Genomic DNA, 16668 nt, shown 5'->3' with positions numbered 1-16668 from the left:
CGACACTGTACTGATCATGTATTGAATTGGCACATGCACCCAACGTCCTAATCTCCAGGACTTATGAGTACTGATATAACGGAAATCATGCCTTAATTAATATTTCTCACTGTGAGAGTTCTTTGTCAGTCCTGCAACATGGACTCAACCGATCTCTCCCTCACCTCTCTTGATAATTAATCACCACAATTCAGGACCAGATGGATCCTAATGGGTGCAAAACAGCAACATAAGGACAGGCAAGCCATGCCCTAAAGGTTCTATGTAATTAGAAATCATGCGTCCTTACCGACTCTGTAGGCCGAGTGGAGGTAGTGCAGGCCCTGCTGGCTGATTGGTTGACTGTGCTGCTCGTCTTCCACAGGGAAGGGTGCGCTGACCAGTGAGGCGGGCTGGGATGAGAGTCCTGGATGAGAAGCCCCTTGAATGGCCTGGATGGTGGAGCCTGAGTGTACTCCTGCTGGGCAAAAAAAAAAAAAAAAAAAAGATGAGAGGATGTTCACGGTGTCGGTTTATGAATTTGTCAAATGTCTGATAGCATGGTTTCCCAGCAATCTCTGGTGAACTGGTAAGAACTTTAATGAACTCTTGTCTGCACTGAAGTAAAGGTGCAATAAATAATCATTTCACTGGCCTTGAATTATATATTCACACCTACAGGTGTGGTCTTTTCTCTACTAGTGCCATTGTAGAGCTTTGCAAACACAAACACAAAAATCTCTTATTTTCTGCATTTCACCTCTGCTTTAAAAGCTTGTTTAATAATCTACCTTTCTAACAAACCTGACATTGTACACTATGCATATTGGTGCCTCTGTGTTACCTCATTTGGAAGTCACTTTGGTTAAAATCTTCAGATAGCTAAATGAGTAAATGTCATATTTGCACATGTAATATTTGCCACCCATGAGTAAATAATAACTGATTTATTATTCCACAACTGAAAGTGTCTGATAATTAGGATTGGGAATCTTGGGAATACCATAATTAGATACAATTTCGATTCAAGGAGTCACAACCCAATTGTAAAATGATTCCTGATGAATTTTAATATTTTTTCACTGATTATTCTATCATGCAAAGGCCATTTTTACTAGCAAGTTGTGACATCAAGTCTCTTAGACTGTGACCTGTCCTATTACAGAAGGCCCTCAGTGCTCAAGATTCAGAGGAAATTACAAAATCCACACTAAAACCAACTTTTTGTGTGTGTGTGGTTACTGAAAGATGTCAAATTTGCCATCACCCCTTCAGCCACTGTATTAAAAAACACTCAGCAGCAGCAGTGTTAACTACTTCTCAGTTACAATGTATATTGATTTAATAAAAAAAAAAAAACTTCAGTAGATTTTTGATATCAATAATTGTAGAAACACATCACAGTCTGATAATGGTCCACTGGTTTAGAATTTTTTTGTGGATCAATACCAAACATTCAAAGCTTTCTGAGATATAATGAATTTTTACAGTTGGTCATGTGATCTCAACATGGCAGCCACTGTGAAGAACCACCCTTACATAGAATAAAACCGTTATTCTGATTTGGCACTGTCATGCAATTCCAAATCATTCCAATTACATCGGATGAAAGTACTAGATATTCATTTCTGGCAAATTGCTGCAAAAGTCAAAAACCTTGCATTTATTCGGCATTCATCTAAATAACATTTGATTATATTATTAATTGTTAATGTTAAGATGAAATTGAAATCTAACTTGTCGTCCTTACCTGCCACAGTAGTGCTAAGAGCCTCTGCGGTATGGTACGGGTGGACAGCGATCTGAGTCATGGACGGCATTGGAACTCCAGGGAAAGTGACAGCGGTCGCTGCCATAGGAGGATGAGGGCCAGTGGCCACAGAGAATGGGTACTGAGCACCAATAAAAGCAGGGTGCATTCCCTGAGAAGAGAAACAGACGCTCTTAAAACCACTTTGATACGCCTTCCTCGAGTCATATACCTGCCGTCAGAAAATTAAAAGCCACAAAATTAAGTTAATCCAAGGGAACAGTTGTAAAGATCATCATAAACATATAAACAAACTGGTAGGAGTCTCTCTCCATTTATATTCTGCCAGGAATGTTGTGCTATGCATAACTGACTGCCAAGTAAGAGTCTGCATTAGCGCTCAAGTTTAGTATTTATCACCTTCAGTTAAATGCAGACAAATAATTCTACAGACTGAAATAAAAATTCTAAGCACAGATAATTGAAACCCATAAATCATATCACAAGGAAAGAAAGAGAGCTCATACTTGTGGGTAGGCCGCCCCAGACACAGGGAAGACAGCAGGACGGGGAATGTGCTGAAGGGGGTGGCCCAGGTACTGCGGGGTGCAGACGGTAGGCAGATGGGTTTGGATAGTGGTGTAGGGATGCAGGCCTTGCGCGTGTCCCATGGCTGAGCCAGGCAGTGCGTGTGACTGGTAGATGGTGGAGCCAACAGAAATGACAGGTACTACGGCGGCTGCTGTCACTGTTGTAGTTACAGCTGCAACACCTGATGGATCCATGGCTCCAGTGTTATCCAGGATACCACAGCTTCCCTCAGGTGGCGTTCTCCCTGCTCCACCATTGGCCCTACAGCGGCCGGACCCCTCTCGCTGGGCCCCAGAGCCTCCACCCACTGTTTGCTCGTATAGCCAATACCACTGGTGAGCCACCTCAAACAAGACCTCAGGATAAACACCGCCTCCCTTTGCAGCCTCCTCAACTGCCATGCAAGCTTTCTCCAGCATCACATTATCCTGAAAAGAGAACAATGCAGAAATGTGTTCTCTAAAGGCAACAAGCAGATGATTATGATATCATTAGAGTAAAAATGTGTGGATTATGATGTACAACGAATGTAGGCTTTGCTGGACAATACCTGCTCCTTGCACTGCACCAGGGCTCTCTGAATCTCGTTGGGGTTGAGGGCGTGAGCGTGAGGCAAGCAGCTCAAAGCCAGCTCTGCCGCGGCTCGCACCATGTTGGGATCCCGTGCTCGTGATGCGCGGTCTGCGAGTGACGCCACCTCCGGAGGCGTGAGGTGCCCATCCCAGCATTCCACCAGGATGTTGAGGGCAGCACTCCCAAAATCCACATCCCCTCCCCTGAAAAAAAAACAAAAAAAAATAAAAAAAAAAAAAAAACAGCATTTCCCACCAAAAAAAAAAAAAAAAAACAGTAATACTGTGAAATATTATTGCAATTTAAAAAAATGGTTTTCTATTTTAATATATTTTAAAATATAAATTTATTGCTGTGATCAAAGCTGAATTTTCAGCATCATGACTCCAGTCTTCAGTCTCACATGATCCTTCAGAAATCATTCTAATATGCTGATTTAATATCATTATTAGAAACAGTTTTGCTGCTTCCTATTTTTTTTTTTTGGAACCTGTGATACTTTTTTCAGGATTCTTTTATGAATAAAACATTCAAAAGAACAGCATTTACTCAAAATAGAAATCTTTTGTAACCACATATATTACCGTTCAAAAGTTTGGAGTAAGAAATTTATTTATCGAAAGTAATTAATGCTTTTATTCAGCAAGGATGTGTTAAACTGAACATTGTTTGAAATTTTTCTTGCACAACAGAATGTTTACAAACAAAACAATTCACTATAGACATAGACAGTAAATACAATAGAATAAAAAAAAAGTTTTCATTTTACATGTACCTTATTCAGCTCTAGGACAGCATGATGTAGAAATGAGTGTAATGGCTGATGAAAAATTCAGCATTGCATAACAGAAATAAATTATATTTTAAAGTATATTAAAACAGAAAACCAGTATTTTAAATGGTAGTAATATTTTACAATATTACAGTTTTTTCTGTATTTTTAGTCAAATGAACGCAGCCATGATGAACAGAAGAGACATCTTTAAAACGCATTACAATTCTTACTGATCCCAAACTTTTGAACAGCAGTGTATATCCATACACCTATAACTATATACCACTCCATTTATCTACCCATATCTAGTCATTCATTTCTATCCATATAACCATCTCAATCCACCCATATCCATCTACCTATCCATCCATTTTTAATATACTGAAGTTCAGTATTATAGTACACTTTCACTCTGAATTGATACCCTGAAGCCAGGTTTCTGAATTTTAAAGATTACATTAGCATTTCAATGGGAGAGTAATAAATCATATTGAAGTTTGTGATTCCTGCAGATTATGTAATCATCTCTCACCTGTAATCCAGGATACATGTGAGGAATACGTCCTTGACAGCCAGTTTGGAGACACAAAATTATGCAGGCCGAGGGCATACAGGCCGATTTCAAAGGCACACAGATGCAGGTTGCGGTGGGGCCCTTGATGGCCTCCGCTGGCAGAGGGTTGAGTGAAAATGGATGTGGAGCTGTTTCCACCAGCTTTAATCAGCACAGTCTTGGCCAGCTCAAAGTAAAAATGAGCAGCTGCCTCAGATGGCTGGTTGGGCACATGTGGAGCATGGCTTTCAGGCCGGCGACCTTTGTACCTAAGAGAGAAAGAGGCAATGTGTGACAAACTGTAGACATAGAGGATCAAAGAATCTGTTTTGGCTCTGAAGTAAAATAACTGATTCAGTCAATCAACAGCTACTGAATTAGAGATTTAATTGTTTGCTGAGGCCTCAAAAAGAGATACTGATGTACAAGCACCCAAAAAATGAGACCAAATCCTCAAAAGAGGCAATGAGGGTAAAAGGGGCAAAGGCTTGTCTCACCTGCTGGTGTCGGTACTCTTGGCTCTGGCTCCTCCTCCAGCTCTGCGTGAGCCGCTGGATGATGATGAGCCAAGTGAATCAGAAGAAGAGCTGCTAATGCTGTCACTGTCCTGGCCTCTCCCCCAGGAAGCTGCGGTCCAACCACCTCGGAATGGGCGTCGACTGAGAGTAGGAGAGCTATCTGAGGTGGTCTCTGGAGCACTGCTGTCAATGCTTGCCATGCCTGAGAAAACAAGTCAAAAGAAACATGACCCTTTCACAGTCTCAAATTTCTTTAAGCAAGGTTAAAAATAATAAAGCAAATAAATTTGTAATATCCATAAAATAATATATTACAGGGCTTGAAAATTTCAAAATCCCTGGTAGCCCTTCGTCCAGGCATTCTTCAGGTTTTGGTAGCCCAAAATTAATTAAACTAATCCGAATAAAAAAAGACATCGGCTGAATTTTACTGTAGAGAAATCAGCATGATCAGCAAAAAAACTAGTAGCATATTGGGATGTAACAATTCAATAAACTTACGATGTGATAAAATTCACAATACAGATTACACCATACAATTTTCTTACAATTTATTTATATATAAATTTTTTTTACAAAATGAGAATACAAATTATAAATGAAAAGGTGTCCTTTTATTATTTTTCAGACAAAATGCTGCATATTTCTATGTGAAATTGAAATGTTAAATAATAAAACTAACAAGAAATTTTAAAACAAATCCCAAAACAAACAAAAAAATTATACAACTAAACGAAATCTCTTCATATTAAACAAAGGCTTTGTCTGTGCTCTAGGGCTGTGTATTGCCAAGAATCTGGCAATACGATACGTATCACGATACAGGGATTGCGATACGATATATTGTGATACATTGCGATACTGTCAGCAAGGCGATATATTGGGATATTTCTTATTTTAGGAATATGATATATTTTTAGGAAAGCTGTCATTAAGAACATAATTCAATGCAAGTTTATTTGTATAGCGGTTTTTACAATACAAATCGCTGCAAAGCAACTTTACAGAAAATTAAGTTTCTACAATATTTAGTAGTCGCTTATCAGTGGTTACTGTCAGTTTTTGTGCATATGGCAGAAATGTACGGAAAAATCAATTAAAGACATAATCAAACAGATGATGAACACTTACAGCAAAATTTGGTAGTTCTGTATGTTGTTAGAACACACCACCATATGCAAACATTAGCAATAAGTAAATAAAAATTATTTAACCAGAACACAGTGGGATCTGCATTTGCAATAATCAGTCCCTGTAACATTCAAGGTTATTGAACCAATTTTTGTGCAGTACGAGTAAAGGGTAGGTACACAAGTACAATTGTGACATACAATGTCATCACATTTTGATCTGAACAAAAAATTAGATCTGCTTAATATCAATAAAAAAGCGCTTACAGGATTCCTAAAGAAAACAAAACAATTGTAAAACAATCAAATAAATACAGATGTCGAACATTTCCACTTGGATTTCCCAGGTTTTTCATTTTGTATTTATGTTCTGGATGGAATCACCGAAACCGCGACACGAGCGCCACGTCAACTGCACAAAACACCACCAAAATGAGAAACAGCTGCAGCCACGCCACGCCGCGCCCCTACCGCCAACCTCGACCCACCCCGCAGATGCTTATCTTCACACGGGACGCAGCAGGACCGAGGCGGCGCCCTCACCACAGTCCCGCGGTGGACGTTACCACAAAAGCCCAAATGACAGCACACTTCAGCTTTGTACACCGAACCAGGAACAGGGACAATTCTTTCATCCTCCATTACAAGCAGCGAATAGCGATATTAATGCTAACATTAGTGACGTGCCCTCATGCTAGTATTTCCTGTTACTCTCACTGTTGTTCAGAGATGTAGACTGTCATCTAGCAGTTGGAATGTAAACTCAAAACGAAACAACTGCCATGAATCTTATATGATTTTTTTTTTTAAATATCGATATTCCGTTTTTGAGAATCGATACAGTATCGCCAAAAAAAATATCGCGATACTCATGCGTATCGATATTTTCTTACACCCCTACTGTGCTCTATTTGAAATCAGAGGCAACCATTTGAATTCCGATCCAAAAAAGATGCTAAATACATGTTATTTGGATTGTATAATCTAAGCAAAATCAAAATGGTCTGATTTGTGAATGAGACGCAAATGTTTCTCTTAGACAGGCACTAATGGAACACCAGGTATTTAAAGGCTGCTGCCCCTTTCTCCACTGTATACGTTCACTTAAGACATAACCGACTGGACAACACAATTGCCCTGGGACGTCAGGTTAGCGATTTTGCGAGCCCTGTATTATATTTGAAAACATCACAATTATTTTAAAATAGTGCAGGGCAACAACTAATCGTATCCAAAATAAAAGTTTTTGTTTACATAATATATGTGTGTGTTCTGTGTATATTTATTATGCGTATATAAATACACACACATATACACATAGTATATATTTTGAAAATATTTACATGTATTTACAATGTATATATTTATATTCATATAATTTATATTATATATAAATCTATTTCAAATATAAAAATAATATATTTTTCTGAAATCAGCATGCATGTGTGTGTATTTATATACACAATAAATACACACAGAACACATACATATATTATGCAAACAAAAACTTTTATTTTGGATGCGATTAATCATTGCCCCACACTATTTTTAAAGGCTAGCGGGTAAATAAGGGATAAATTTGTATGATTTTTTGCACTGATTTTTGACCTGTTGTGACAAAAATAAAGAACACAGGTGCTGCATCAAATGTACTCTTCTGTCTAAGTAACAAACCCACTGTCTCTCACCAGTGTGTTTCTTTTTCTGCCGTACAGGTGATCCCCAGCAGCGCGTGCCGTATGCCCCGCGACCCCCCAGTGCCAAACGACTGGGCACAGTGCCCTCAGGCTTGAAGGGCGCAGCTTCACTCTGCTGCTCACAGGAGGTCGACTGCGCACCCTCTGCCAAAACAAGTAGTACGAGTGAGATAAAATTAAACTGGGTCACTACCAACTCCACAAGGACCCAAGACAATAACATTTCAGCAGTAAATTTCCCTCTGAAATTTAAGTGTCTACTCATAATACTTTTTTGGGGGATGTGGTTCACCTTGATCTCTGTTGTCAGCGATGCCCTCTCCGGTCACTGCACTCTGAACTCCACTACCCACTAAAGTGCCCTGCTGCCCTGCCGCTCCCCCGCCGGTCACGCCCTGCACAGATGATGATGATGTTGCAGCAGGGGTGTGCTTTGACACTCCTCCCGTGGCTCCGCTGGCACCATGAGTGGCGTGTTTGGATGGGCTCTTTTGACTGCTCGTGGCTGGTTTGCTTGAGTAAAAGGAGCTCAGAGTCTGAGGCTTATGGGTCTGGCTCTCACGATCCAGGAGCTTGTCCAGAATCTACACAAAGATGAAATCAAACAATTTGAACAGGCATTCCCTGCATTTTAAACATGATACCATAAAAAAAAATCTAACAATAATAAAATTACGTACATTCAAAAGTCAGTAAGATATTTTTAAGAAAATGAACAGTTTTATTCAGTATTTAATACTGGAGTGAGTAATGGCAGGTGATAATTCAACTTACATCTTATTTATCTCTCTCCCCCCCTCAGCACCCGAATAAATTTCATTTTAAAATACAAAAACTTTAATCAAAGAGTAATGGCAGGTGATAATTCAACTTTGCCATCAGAGGAATAAATTTCATTTTAAAATATAAAACCGTTATTTTAAACTGTAATAATATTTTACAATTTTCCTGATTTACTGTAATTTTGATCAAATTAAAGCAGCCCTGGTAAGCTGGTAAGACATTTTTTAAAATCTTAACCTTAAACTTTTGAATGGTAGTTTATATTCCAGTCCGTTCACATTGCTTCAGAAGACTGTAACTTTAGCTGATGTACTGTATATTGCATGTATAACGTCAAAACACTTGCCTTTTTAAGCTTGCTTTGGTCATCTTTATAGGTGATCATCAGTGCTAGAGCCAGGTCTCCTTTCTCTCTCCGTGTCCCTTCACACAGCAGAGGATGCTCTGCCTCACTGACCGTTGTCTTCATACCTAAAAAAAAAAAAAATTAAAAAATAAAAAGATGATAAGAAAAGGAGAGACAATTGAAACACAAAAAGAAAGAGAATATCTTTAACAAAACACATAAGTGCTGGTTGTTTTTATGCTTTTGTTCTTCTTAACATAAATTGATTCTTACCAAGAGCTGCTACAGCTGCCTCAAATCCCAGCTCCTCATCACCAGGCATCTCATTGTTACGGTTCCTACTAGGAGGTCGAGAGCCCGTGGGAGAGACCACTGCAACAGGCAAGTGAAAGGAAAAAAATATATATATATATATGAAAAATGAGCATGGGGATTTTGGGGCTTTTAAAGAACATTTTTTAAATTGTGAGAAAGGGTAGATGTGCGACTTACCAGGGGTGCAGAGTACGTCAAATATGAAGCTTGCCAGCATGAGGGGCAGAACCGGACGATAGTCGCAGAAGTTTCCATCACGGAGCTGCTCTGCTCGGTCCCTTATGGAAGTCATTTCTACAAGACCCAGAGGAATCTTCTTCAGCAGAGCCACCACCTCTGACTCCTGATATGCCAGCTTCACCTAACATAAGAACACAGGGACTCAGAATTATGGCACTCAAAATACTTCACTGGACATCAGGCATCAAAACATTACAATGCATTTTTAGTTTGTGGTGTCAGTTTCAAAGTGTAAATTTGTGTCTCATTTACTAATGTTAATGGGCTTATGATATTAGAGACTTCCTATATCGGCCAAACCAGTCACATCCGCAACAAGAAACTGAACTGTCATACTAGCAGATCACCAGTTTAAGGGGATGAACACAACTTCTGCTTTACCTCCAGAGCTTTAGTAGAAGCCGGCGGTCTCTGCAGCTCCAGGGAGAACATGCCAGTGTTGAATGCCAGGTTATGGAGTTCCAGCCTCTCACTCAACACAGTCAGCAGGAAGGCTACTTTAGACAGGGTGTTAGTGGCCACCTGAGTCTGTTTACTGGTCGACACCTTACTCTTTTTACCCTAAACAAGACAGGAAGAGATTCATTTTCAAAGGTGAGCACAAGCATGATTGTACGTCACAGCTGAAACCTCTGAGAAAACTCTGAAAAAGGCTGTTTCACTACCTTTGTCTGCGGCTGCTCCACCTTCAGGTCAGGAGGGTTAGCCAGCAGATCTCGAGCAAGATCAACAGCCAGTCGGCACGCTTCATTACTATAGCCATGAGCATAGAGAGCCTCCACACAGGCAAAAAGGATCTGCAACACACCATTTTACCATTGAAAACCTTTTAAAATTCAGCGCAATTAAATCTGAATAAAAGAAAAATGTAAACAATAAAAAAAAAATTGTGGTCTAAAATTAGCAAAACATCAAAACAAAAAAACAAACTTGTGTTTAAAACATATAAATGTAATTATAAATTATAACTTTTATTTATGCATCCCAGATAAAGTAAAAACATTTTCCACTGAGAAAAAAGTTATTAAGAAGATACATGGTTACATTTAGCTCTCACTGAGTGTTAATTCATACTTTTCAGCACATTATGTGTTTGAGAAAAAAAAAAAAATGATTCACCTCCATCCTACCCTCCTGCTCCAGAGGTTTAATCCCGGCAAAGATGTCTGGCTCTTCTTCATGGTTGCTGTCTGCTACCCCTCTATCTGCTCCCTCTTCTGATGCGGCACTAAGGTAATACGCTTGATAGTCATCTTCACACACAGCATCTGCTCCTGCTGCTGCCTCAGCTGCCTGAGGCCCTGAGACCCCTGAAACAACGCTTCCATCTCCCTCTCTGCGGCCCTGCTGAGCCTTGCCGGGGAGCGCTGCAGAGGGCCGAGTATCATCTACGGGGTCCTCATCTCCTGCGTTCTCATCCAGATCTGCCTCCACTTCCACCTTTTTCTCCATAGCTACCACTACTGGAATTGCAATGGAGCAGGCATGGGCATCAGCAGCAGAGGGCAGCACACGTTTTGTCTCATATGCACGCTCTTTTGAAGCATTACCACTGTATTTGAGTGGCTCTCGGAGAAGAGGACTGGGTGAGGGCAACATCTCTGGTGGAGGAGGCAGGAAATCAAAGGTGTTAGAGGCCTCCGCTCCAAGCGCCAGACTGGAACCATCATCCAGACTCAGCTCTGCCATGTCAGGCTCTAGAGAGCTGTCTTCACTGCTAGTTCGCCGTTTAGCGCTGGGGTGCTTCCCGCTGACGCCACTCGAACTTCCACATGAACCCTTGTTGCTCTGTATAAGCTTGGTCTTACTACCAGCTGTTTGGGAGGAGCTACTAGCTTTATGCATGCCTTTACCTCCCTCCTGAAGTGAGATAGAGACCCTTCCACCCAGACAAACCAGCACGCCTCCACTATTCACACCTGACACTCCTTTCCTCTTGCTCACAATGGTCTCCTTAGGGCGGACAGCCACCTCCTGCTGGGGAAGATGAGAGTTGCACCGTGACTTTTGTTCAGAGGAAGTACCTTCTGACGTTCCACCGCGAGCTCCTTCTCCTGGTTCCCCACTGGTCCCAGCTTTAGCGCCCCGCTGCTGCTGCACCGTCCTGACCCAACAAAATGAGGCGTTTTTCTTATCTGCGCCACAATAGGTGATGCCAGGTAAAGGGTAGGCCACTTCCCAGTTGAAGTAGCAGCACTCCACAGCTGGTTTGAAGCCCTGGAAGAGTTTGTCAAGAGACTTGCGGTGCTGCCCCCGTTTCACGATCTCTATTACCTTCAGGTGCCATAGCTTTAGCTGGGCAGCAAGCTCCAAACGCCTGAAGGGTCACAAATAGACAAGCGAAAGAATATTACCCTACCTAAGTGGTGACAAATACAGCCACAAATCTTTAAGTCAAGGTAATCTAGATCAAAGTCACAACAAACATGAATCACTAGTTCTTTAGAGTCTAACTAGCTCCTCCAACTTGCTCACCTCTGGGGACTCATGGTAGGGTCGAGCACTGCCAGTCTCCATAAAACAACCATTTCATCACACATGCTGGCACACGCATGTGCTGCAACCTCTGTCTGGCCATTACTGCGACCTGTGTGCCCGCTAGCACTGCTGTGAGAGGCCGATGTCCTCACACTATACCACCAGCCAATGATCTGGAGGAAATACAGAGAGAGATATGGTCTAAATGCAGGCTCAAATGTGACAAGTGTTAGCATCAGGATGATGCAATTTTGTACACATGAAACCATCACCCTGGTGTGTGAAGTGTGGCTGGGCCAGTTTTGTACCTGTTCATAGGTGAGACACTGTTCAGTGAGGATTTCTAACAGAGGCGCAGCATTGCTGTCTCTCCTCTTAAACATCTCTCTGACGATGGACAGAAGGTTCCAGATGCCCTCCGGCTCTCTACCTCGCAGGGGCCTCAGCAAACAAGCCCATTCGGCAGCTGCTGGAGGCTCAGTGGATGACAGGTACATGGAGTTCACATCACTGAGAACAACAAGCGACAAAAAGAACAGTTAGTTCTGTCTGTTGCTCATCCATCTGTTTGCTGTTCATCTTCATCCACACAACTTAAAAAAAAAAAGTAGTAACTAAATGTGTTAAGCCATTACAAATGAGGATGTTTTTAATTTATCAAGTAAAGCACCCCACAAGGAACCTGCTCAAGTATGCCTGATGCTCTTCTTCAGAACATAGATTATATCAGGAGATTGTGCTACAGGTAGTACCAGACGGGCAGTTTTTACCTAAACACAACAGGTGATGGGCCACAGAACTTGTGCAAGGTCTTCTTTATGTTGTCACTGAGGGTGGACTCATCTAGATACCAGGTGCTCTGGTCAGAGGCTGAAGGGCCAGCAGTAGGATCTAGAAAAGAAAAATGAGGATTTCACAAGGTCCTCAAGCCTTCACAGAGAACGAGAAATGTAGAAATGCATTAATTGTAGTTTGTAGGTCATTCCATACCTGGGGCTCCACACACGGTGTTAATAGCGGTAGACTGGGAGGACAGAAGCTCATCCAAAAGACGCTGAGCTGTCGGCAAGATCTGCAGATACAAAATGAATCACAAAGCCATATAAATGCCTCATAAGCATTTACTGAACCACACCAAAGTCATGACCACAGAACCATGATACAAACCGAACTGTGTGAAATGAGCCATCACATACTAATGAGCACAATGAGGCCACTGTGTGCACTTCATCACAGTTATTTAGAGCTGTGCAAAGACCCTGAGGAGCTCTGAGAAGCCATGAGCAACTGGACCATCTCTACAATTTATAAAAACTAATAATAATGCATGTCTCACCTGCTGCGGGAGTTCACTGATGAGGTATTGTGCAAACTTCTGGAGTTGATCCCGCTGTAATCTGGACAGGGACTCTGACACAGGTGCTCGAAGACACACTGCAGAAGCCTAGAACCAAACACATGCCAAGAGTCACTGATATTAGCGTTGGCACTGGCTGACATATAGAACTGAAATCAAGCTTTGTTGCTTTAACTCTCAAACACTAGTGCAAACTAAACCAGGAGAAGGCTGCTCATTAGCAAATACTCTGTGCATTTCTAATGTGTCTGGAGACTTTGATGTCTTTAGGTGGCTGTCCCTGTGTACTCTCCTCCAGCATGAGCAGAAAACCCCTCATTTGCAAACGGACCATACATAATATATGAGCTCCAAATAGACAAGCTTTGAGCCCATCAGAGCTAATTCTCTCTTTAGCTCATAGTGAGGTTATTAAAGAGAATTTGGAGCATCCCGTGGGGGCAGCATTGTGAGCTACTGGAGTATAATGTGCTGGCCGTGTCTGGGAGATGGAGGATGGGGAGGAGAGCAGGGTGGATGAAGGACGGACCTGCAGAACTGCACCGAGGAGGATAAGGAGGAAGGAAATGTTCAGGATTCCTGGACAACACCCCAGTATGGCTGAGTGCGGGAATAGCCACGTGGCTGAGAGTCTAACTCTATGAGAAACCACATACTTCCATACACAATATCAGATTCAACCATCTGAAGACATCTCATCAAATGTATTGTAACTCAGCAGTTTTCAAACTTCTTGATGCTAAAAGATTGCTATTATGATGATCTGGAGACCCACACTCTTCCTAAAATATAAAGAGGCTACATATTTTATTTATTAAAAGCCTATTTAAGTGTGAGAAAAGCAGTTTGCATGGTATTTTATAATAATACCAAGTATCACCAAGATCATAGGTTCAGATCCTAGGGAATCCATCAATTATCCATCAAAAAAAAAAAAAAAAAAAAAAAAAGTTTAGCTTGAGTGTAATGCAAGTCACTTGGGTTAAAAGTGCCTGTCAAATGCATAAATGTAGATAATAGCAAGTTGTTTTTTGTGTTTATAATATAAGATACTGTGTGAGAAAGACACTGAAAGCATGATATTAGAAAGACATCACTGATAGTAGAATTAAAATTAATTACAATATTACAAAAAAAATTAATGTACAAAAGTCCACGTAAATCATGAAAATATATATAAAAAAATAAAAAATTGCGACCCACTAGCACCCCCTTGCAGTACCCAGTTTGAAAACCCCCACTGGCAGTGTTCATCCTGACAAATTATGTCCATTTTGGTCAAAATCAGGAATATTAATAAGGTTTTTAACATCGTTAAAAGTTAGAATGTTTTAATGCAACTTGCAACAAGTTTTTACCAGAACAATTAGGATGGTATTGATGCAAGTTTAGCTGTGAGGACAGTCTGACAGCATGAAAAAAAAAAAAAAAAAAAAAAAAAAACACAAGCCCACTCAAATAGTTAAAGGTCACATCGATGATAAAGAACAAGAGGTTTAATGACTGACACACACAGTTTATTACTAGTGCATGCCTCTCTTGCTACTAAATATACAATATCCAAATCCAGTAGCACCACTGTCTGTTTGAGTTCAATGGCAGGTATCTTTCTTCTTGTCTTGTTCTACTAAAGATATAGAAAAAGCAGGAATGCATTGTACTTAGTAACAATCTCTGTGATACTGTTCTGTTGAGGAGGTGGGCTAAATGTCAAGCCTAAAGCATTTGAACTTAAGGCTGTGATGTGAGGAAATGACAGGTAACCTCCTTAGACACCAGCCTCAACACACAAAGCAGCAAATGAAGAGAAACTATAGCAAGATTAAATCTAAAAGTGTCAATGATTTACTGAAATTGCTGTGTAGCTGATAAAGGCCATAGCAGAACTAAGAACATAATGTTTATTCAACTCACAATAGCAGAATAAACACCAGAGCTGTTTACAACTGACAGGACTGCACAATAAGAGTAAGTGCATTAAAATGATACATTCTCAAAGCTATTTGCCAAGAAACACTGAACATACAAATATGGGCAAGTGTCATGTTGCAGACACTAGTAAAGCATCTTATTCTGCTTCTTATTCTCTTCTTTTCCAAATTTACATGGTTATTCACATATGCAGTGGATTTCTAGTGTAATTTACAAGAAACCAAACAGGAGAAATGTTTTGCTATTTGTTATTTAGAACCAAACATGCAAGAAAAAGTTTATGCAAAATAAGTTTGTTATAATTTCCCCCAGCAGCAGCAAACAGAAGACAAAAGCCACATGCAAATGCTAAACACCACCCACGGTCCGGGCCGCCGGGTCTATCTGACTGTGGCAGGCCCTCCTGGGGTGGGCGGGGGGATATCACAGCAGTGCAGATCCTTCCCTCCACCCTCCTGACTCCACAGGGAGGTATCAAACCTAATCAAAAGCTTCTCAGTGCTGTCACGCCCACGGTCACTCCGCACAGATAGAAACCTAGAGACAGATCGTGCATGTGCTTTATGTGAAATCTGCCCCGCAGATATGTCCATCTGAACCGGCCACTGTGCACATTAAAATGCATGGTATATGTTGTTCTGAGACACATTGACAACTGTTGCCTTAAGCAGTTGGTTTTTGTTAATGCATTAATTTTCTCACACCTTAGGGGAAAATTTTCAACTATGCTACAAATGGATTTGCGGTGTAAGTTCATAAAAAAAAAAGCACATTAAAATATGCTTTTCTATTTTAAGCTCTGTATTTTGCCGCAGACCAAATTCCAGCCTCATTGTAAAGGTATTTTGCAGCAATTCCAGATTGTTTACTTCAACAGGAATAAGGGGAAATTATACAAGAGAAAAAACAGAAAAAAAGATATCAAAAATCTGTCTGATAAGACAATTATTTTCATGTTAAGATGTTATTAAAATTCCATTTTATTTTGTAAAATAAAACGAAATAATTTGACATTATAAAATTACAATCAAATAACTAATATATGAAAAATAATTAAAATGAAAAGTAAAACCCCTGAAATCAATTTAATGCTTCATTAAATATAATGTACAGTAGCTAAAAAATATATAATAATTATATATATGTATATATATATTTTAAGAATTGCTAAATTACTAATATTAATTTTAAGTGAGTGTTAGCATAGTTTCAAAGTAAAAATAGGGTAAATTAAGCATGCAAAATTAAATATCCAATTTCAATATCCAATAAATAAATAAATAAATATCGGCAACTAATATCAGCTAATAATTGATATGGTACCAATGCACCAGAGGCCATTATGTGCTTCTAAAATCTCTTACATTGTGAATTCTGAAGAGGCAGAGGGCCACAACGTGGGCACACCATTTGGCTCCTGCTCCACAGGTGCAGCTGCAGGAAGTGATGCGGCAGCGGTCAAACATTACAGCCACATTGTAGGCTCCTTTTGATTGGCCGGCCTGGGGTGACACTACTGTGGCACTGAGGTGGAAACCTGTTTGAGAGAACAAAAGCCTGTAGTAACACATTTCAACTCAAATCTAGTTCACATTCTCTTCACACTCTGCATAAAAACATCCTAGTTATTGGGGAGTAAGTGGTTGTGAAA

At 40.4% G+C, this 16668-nt stretch overlaps 1 protein-coding gene across 1 annotated transcript in view; it reads right to left on the bottom strand.

The window, feature by feature from the left end:
• Nucleotides 1-16668, bottom strand: part of LOC109069407 (zinc finger SWIM domain-containing protein 8-like) — a 32433-nt gene that overhangs the window by 6047 nt on the left and 9718 nt on the right. The window contains exons 4-23 of the mRNA XM_042768833.1: nt 16382-16554; nt 13065-13172; nt 12719-12800; nt 12499-12619; nt 12037-12238; nt 11726-11901; nt 10370-11567; nt 9916-10047; nt 9632-9811; nt 9188-9371; nt 8969-9067; nt 8696-8820; nt 7859-8150; nt 7558-7710; nt 4719-4941; nt 4201-4490; nt 2871-3091; nt 2257-2748; nt 1730-1901; nt 290-457 (exon numbers count right to left, since the gene is read on the bottom strand). Of these exons, the coding sequence (XP_042624767.1) occupies nt 290-457; nt 1730-1901; nt 2257-2748; nt 2871-3091; nt 4201-4490; nt 4719-4941; nt 7558-7710; nt 7859-8150; nt 8696-8820; nt 8969-9067; nt 9188-9371; nt 9632-9811; nt 9916-10047; nt 10370-11567; nt 11726-11901; nt 12037-12238; nt 12499-12619; nt 12719-12800; nt 13065-13172; nt 16382-16554 (4791 nt within the window). The remainder of the gene's footprint in view (nt 1-289; nt 458-1729; nt 1902-2256; nt 2749-2870; nt 3092-4200; nt 4491-4718; nt 4942-7557; nt 7711-7858; nt 8151-8695; nt 8821-8968; nt 9068-9187; nt 9372-9631; nt 9812-9915; nt 10048-10369; nt 11568-11725; nt 11902-12036; nt 12239-12498; nt 12620-12718; nt 12801-13064; nt 13173-16381; nt 16555-16668) is intronic.

Source organism: Cyprinus carpio, chromosome A13 (genome assembly GCF_018340385.1).
Source record: "Cyprinus carpio isolate SPL01 chromosome A13, ASM1834038v1, whole genome shotgun sequence".
In the NCBI taxonomy this organism is placed as follows: domain Eukaryota; kingdom Metazoa; phylum Chordata; class Actinopteri; order Cypriniformes; family Cyprinidae; genus Cyprinus; species Cyprinus carpio.
This window is presented reverse-complemented; position numbering and strand designations above follow the sequence as displayed.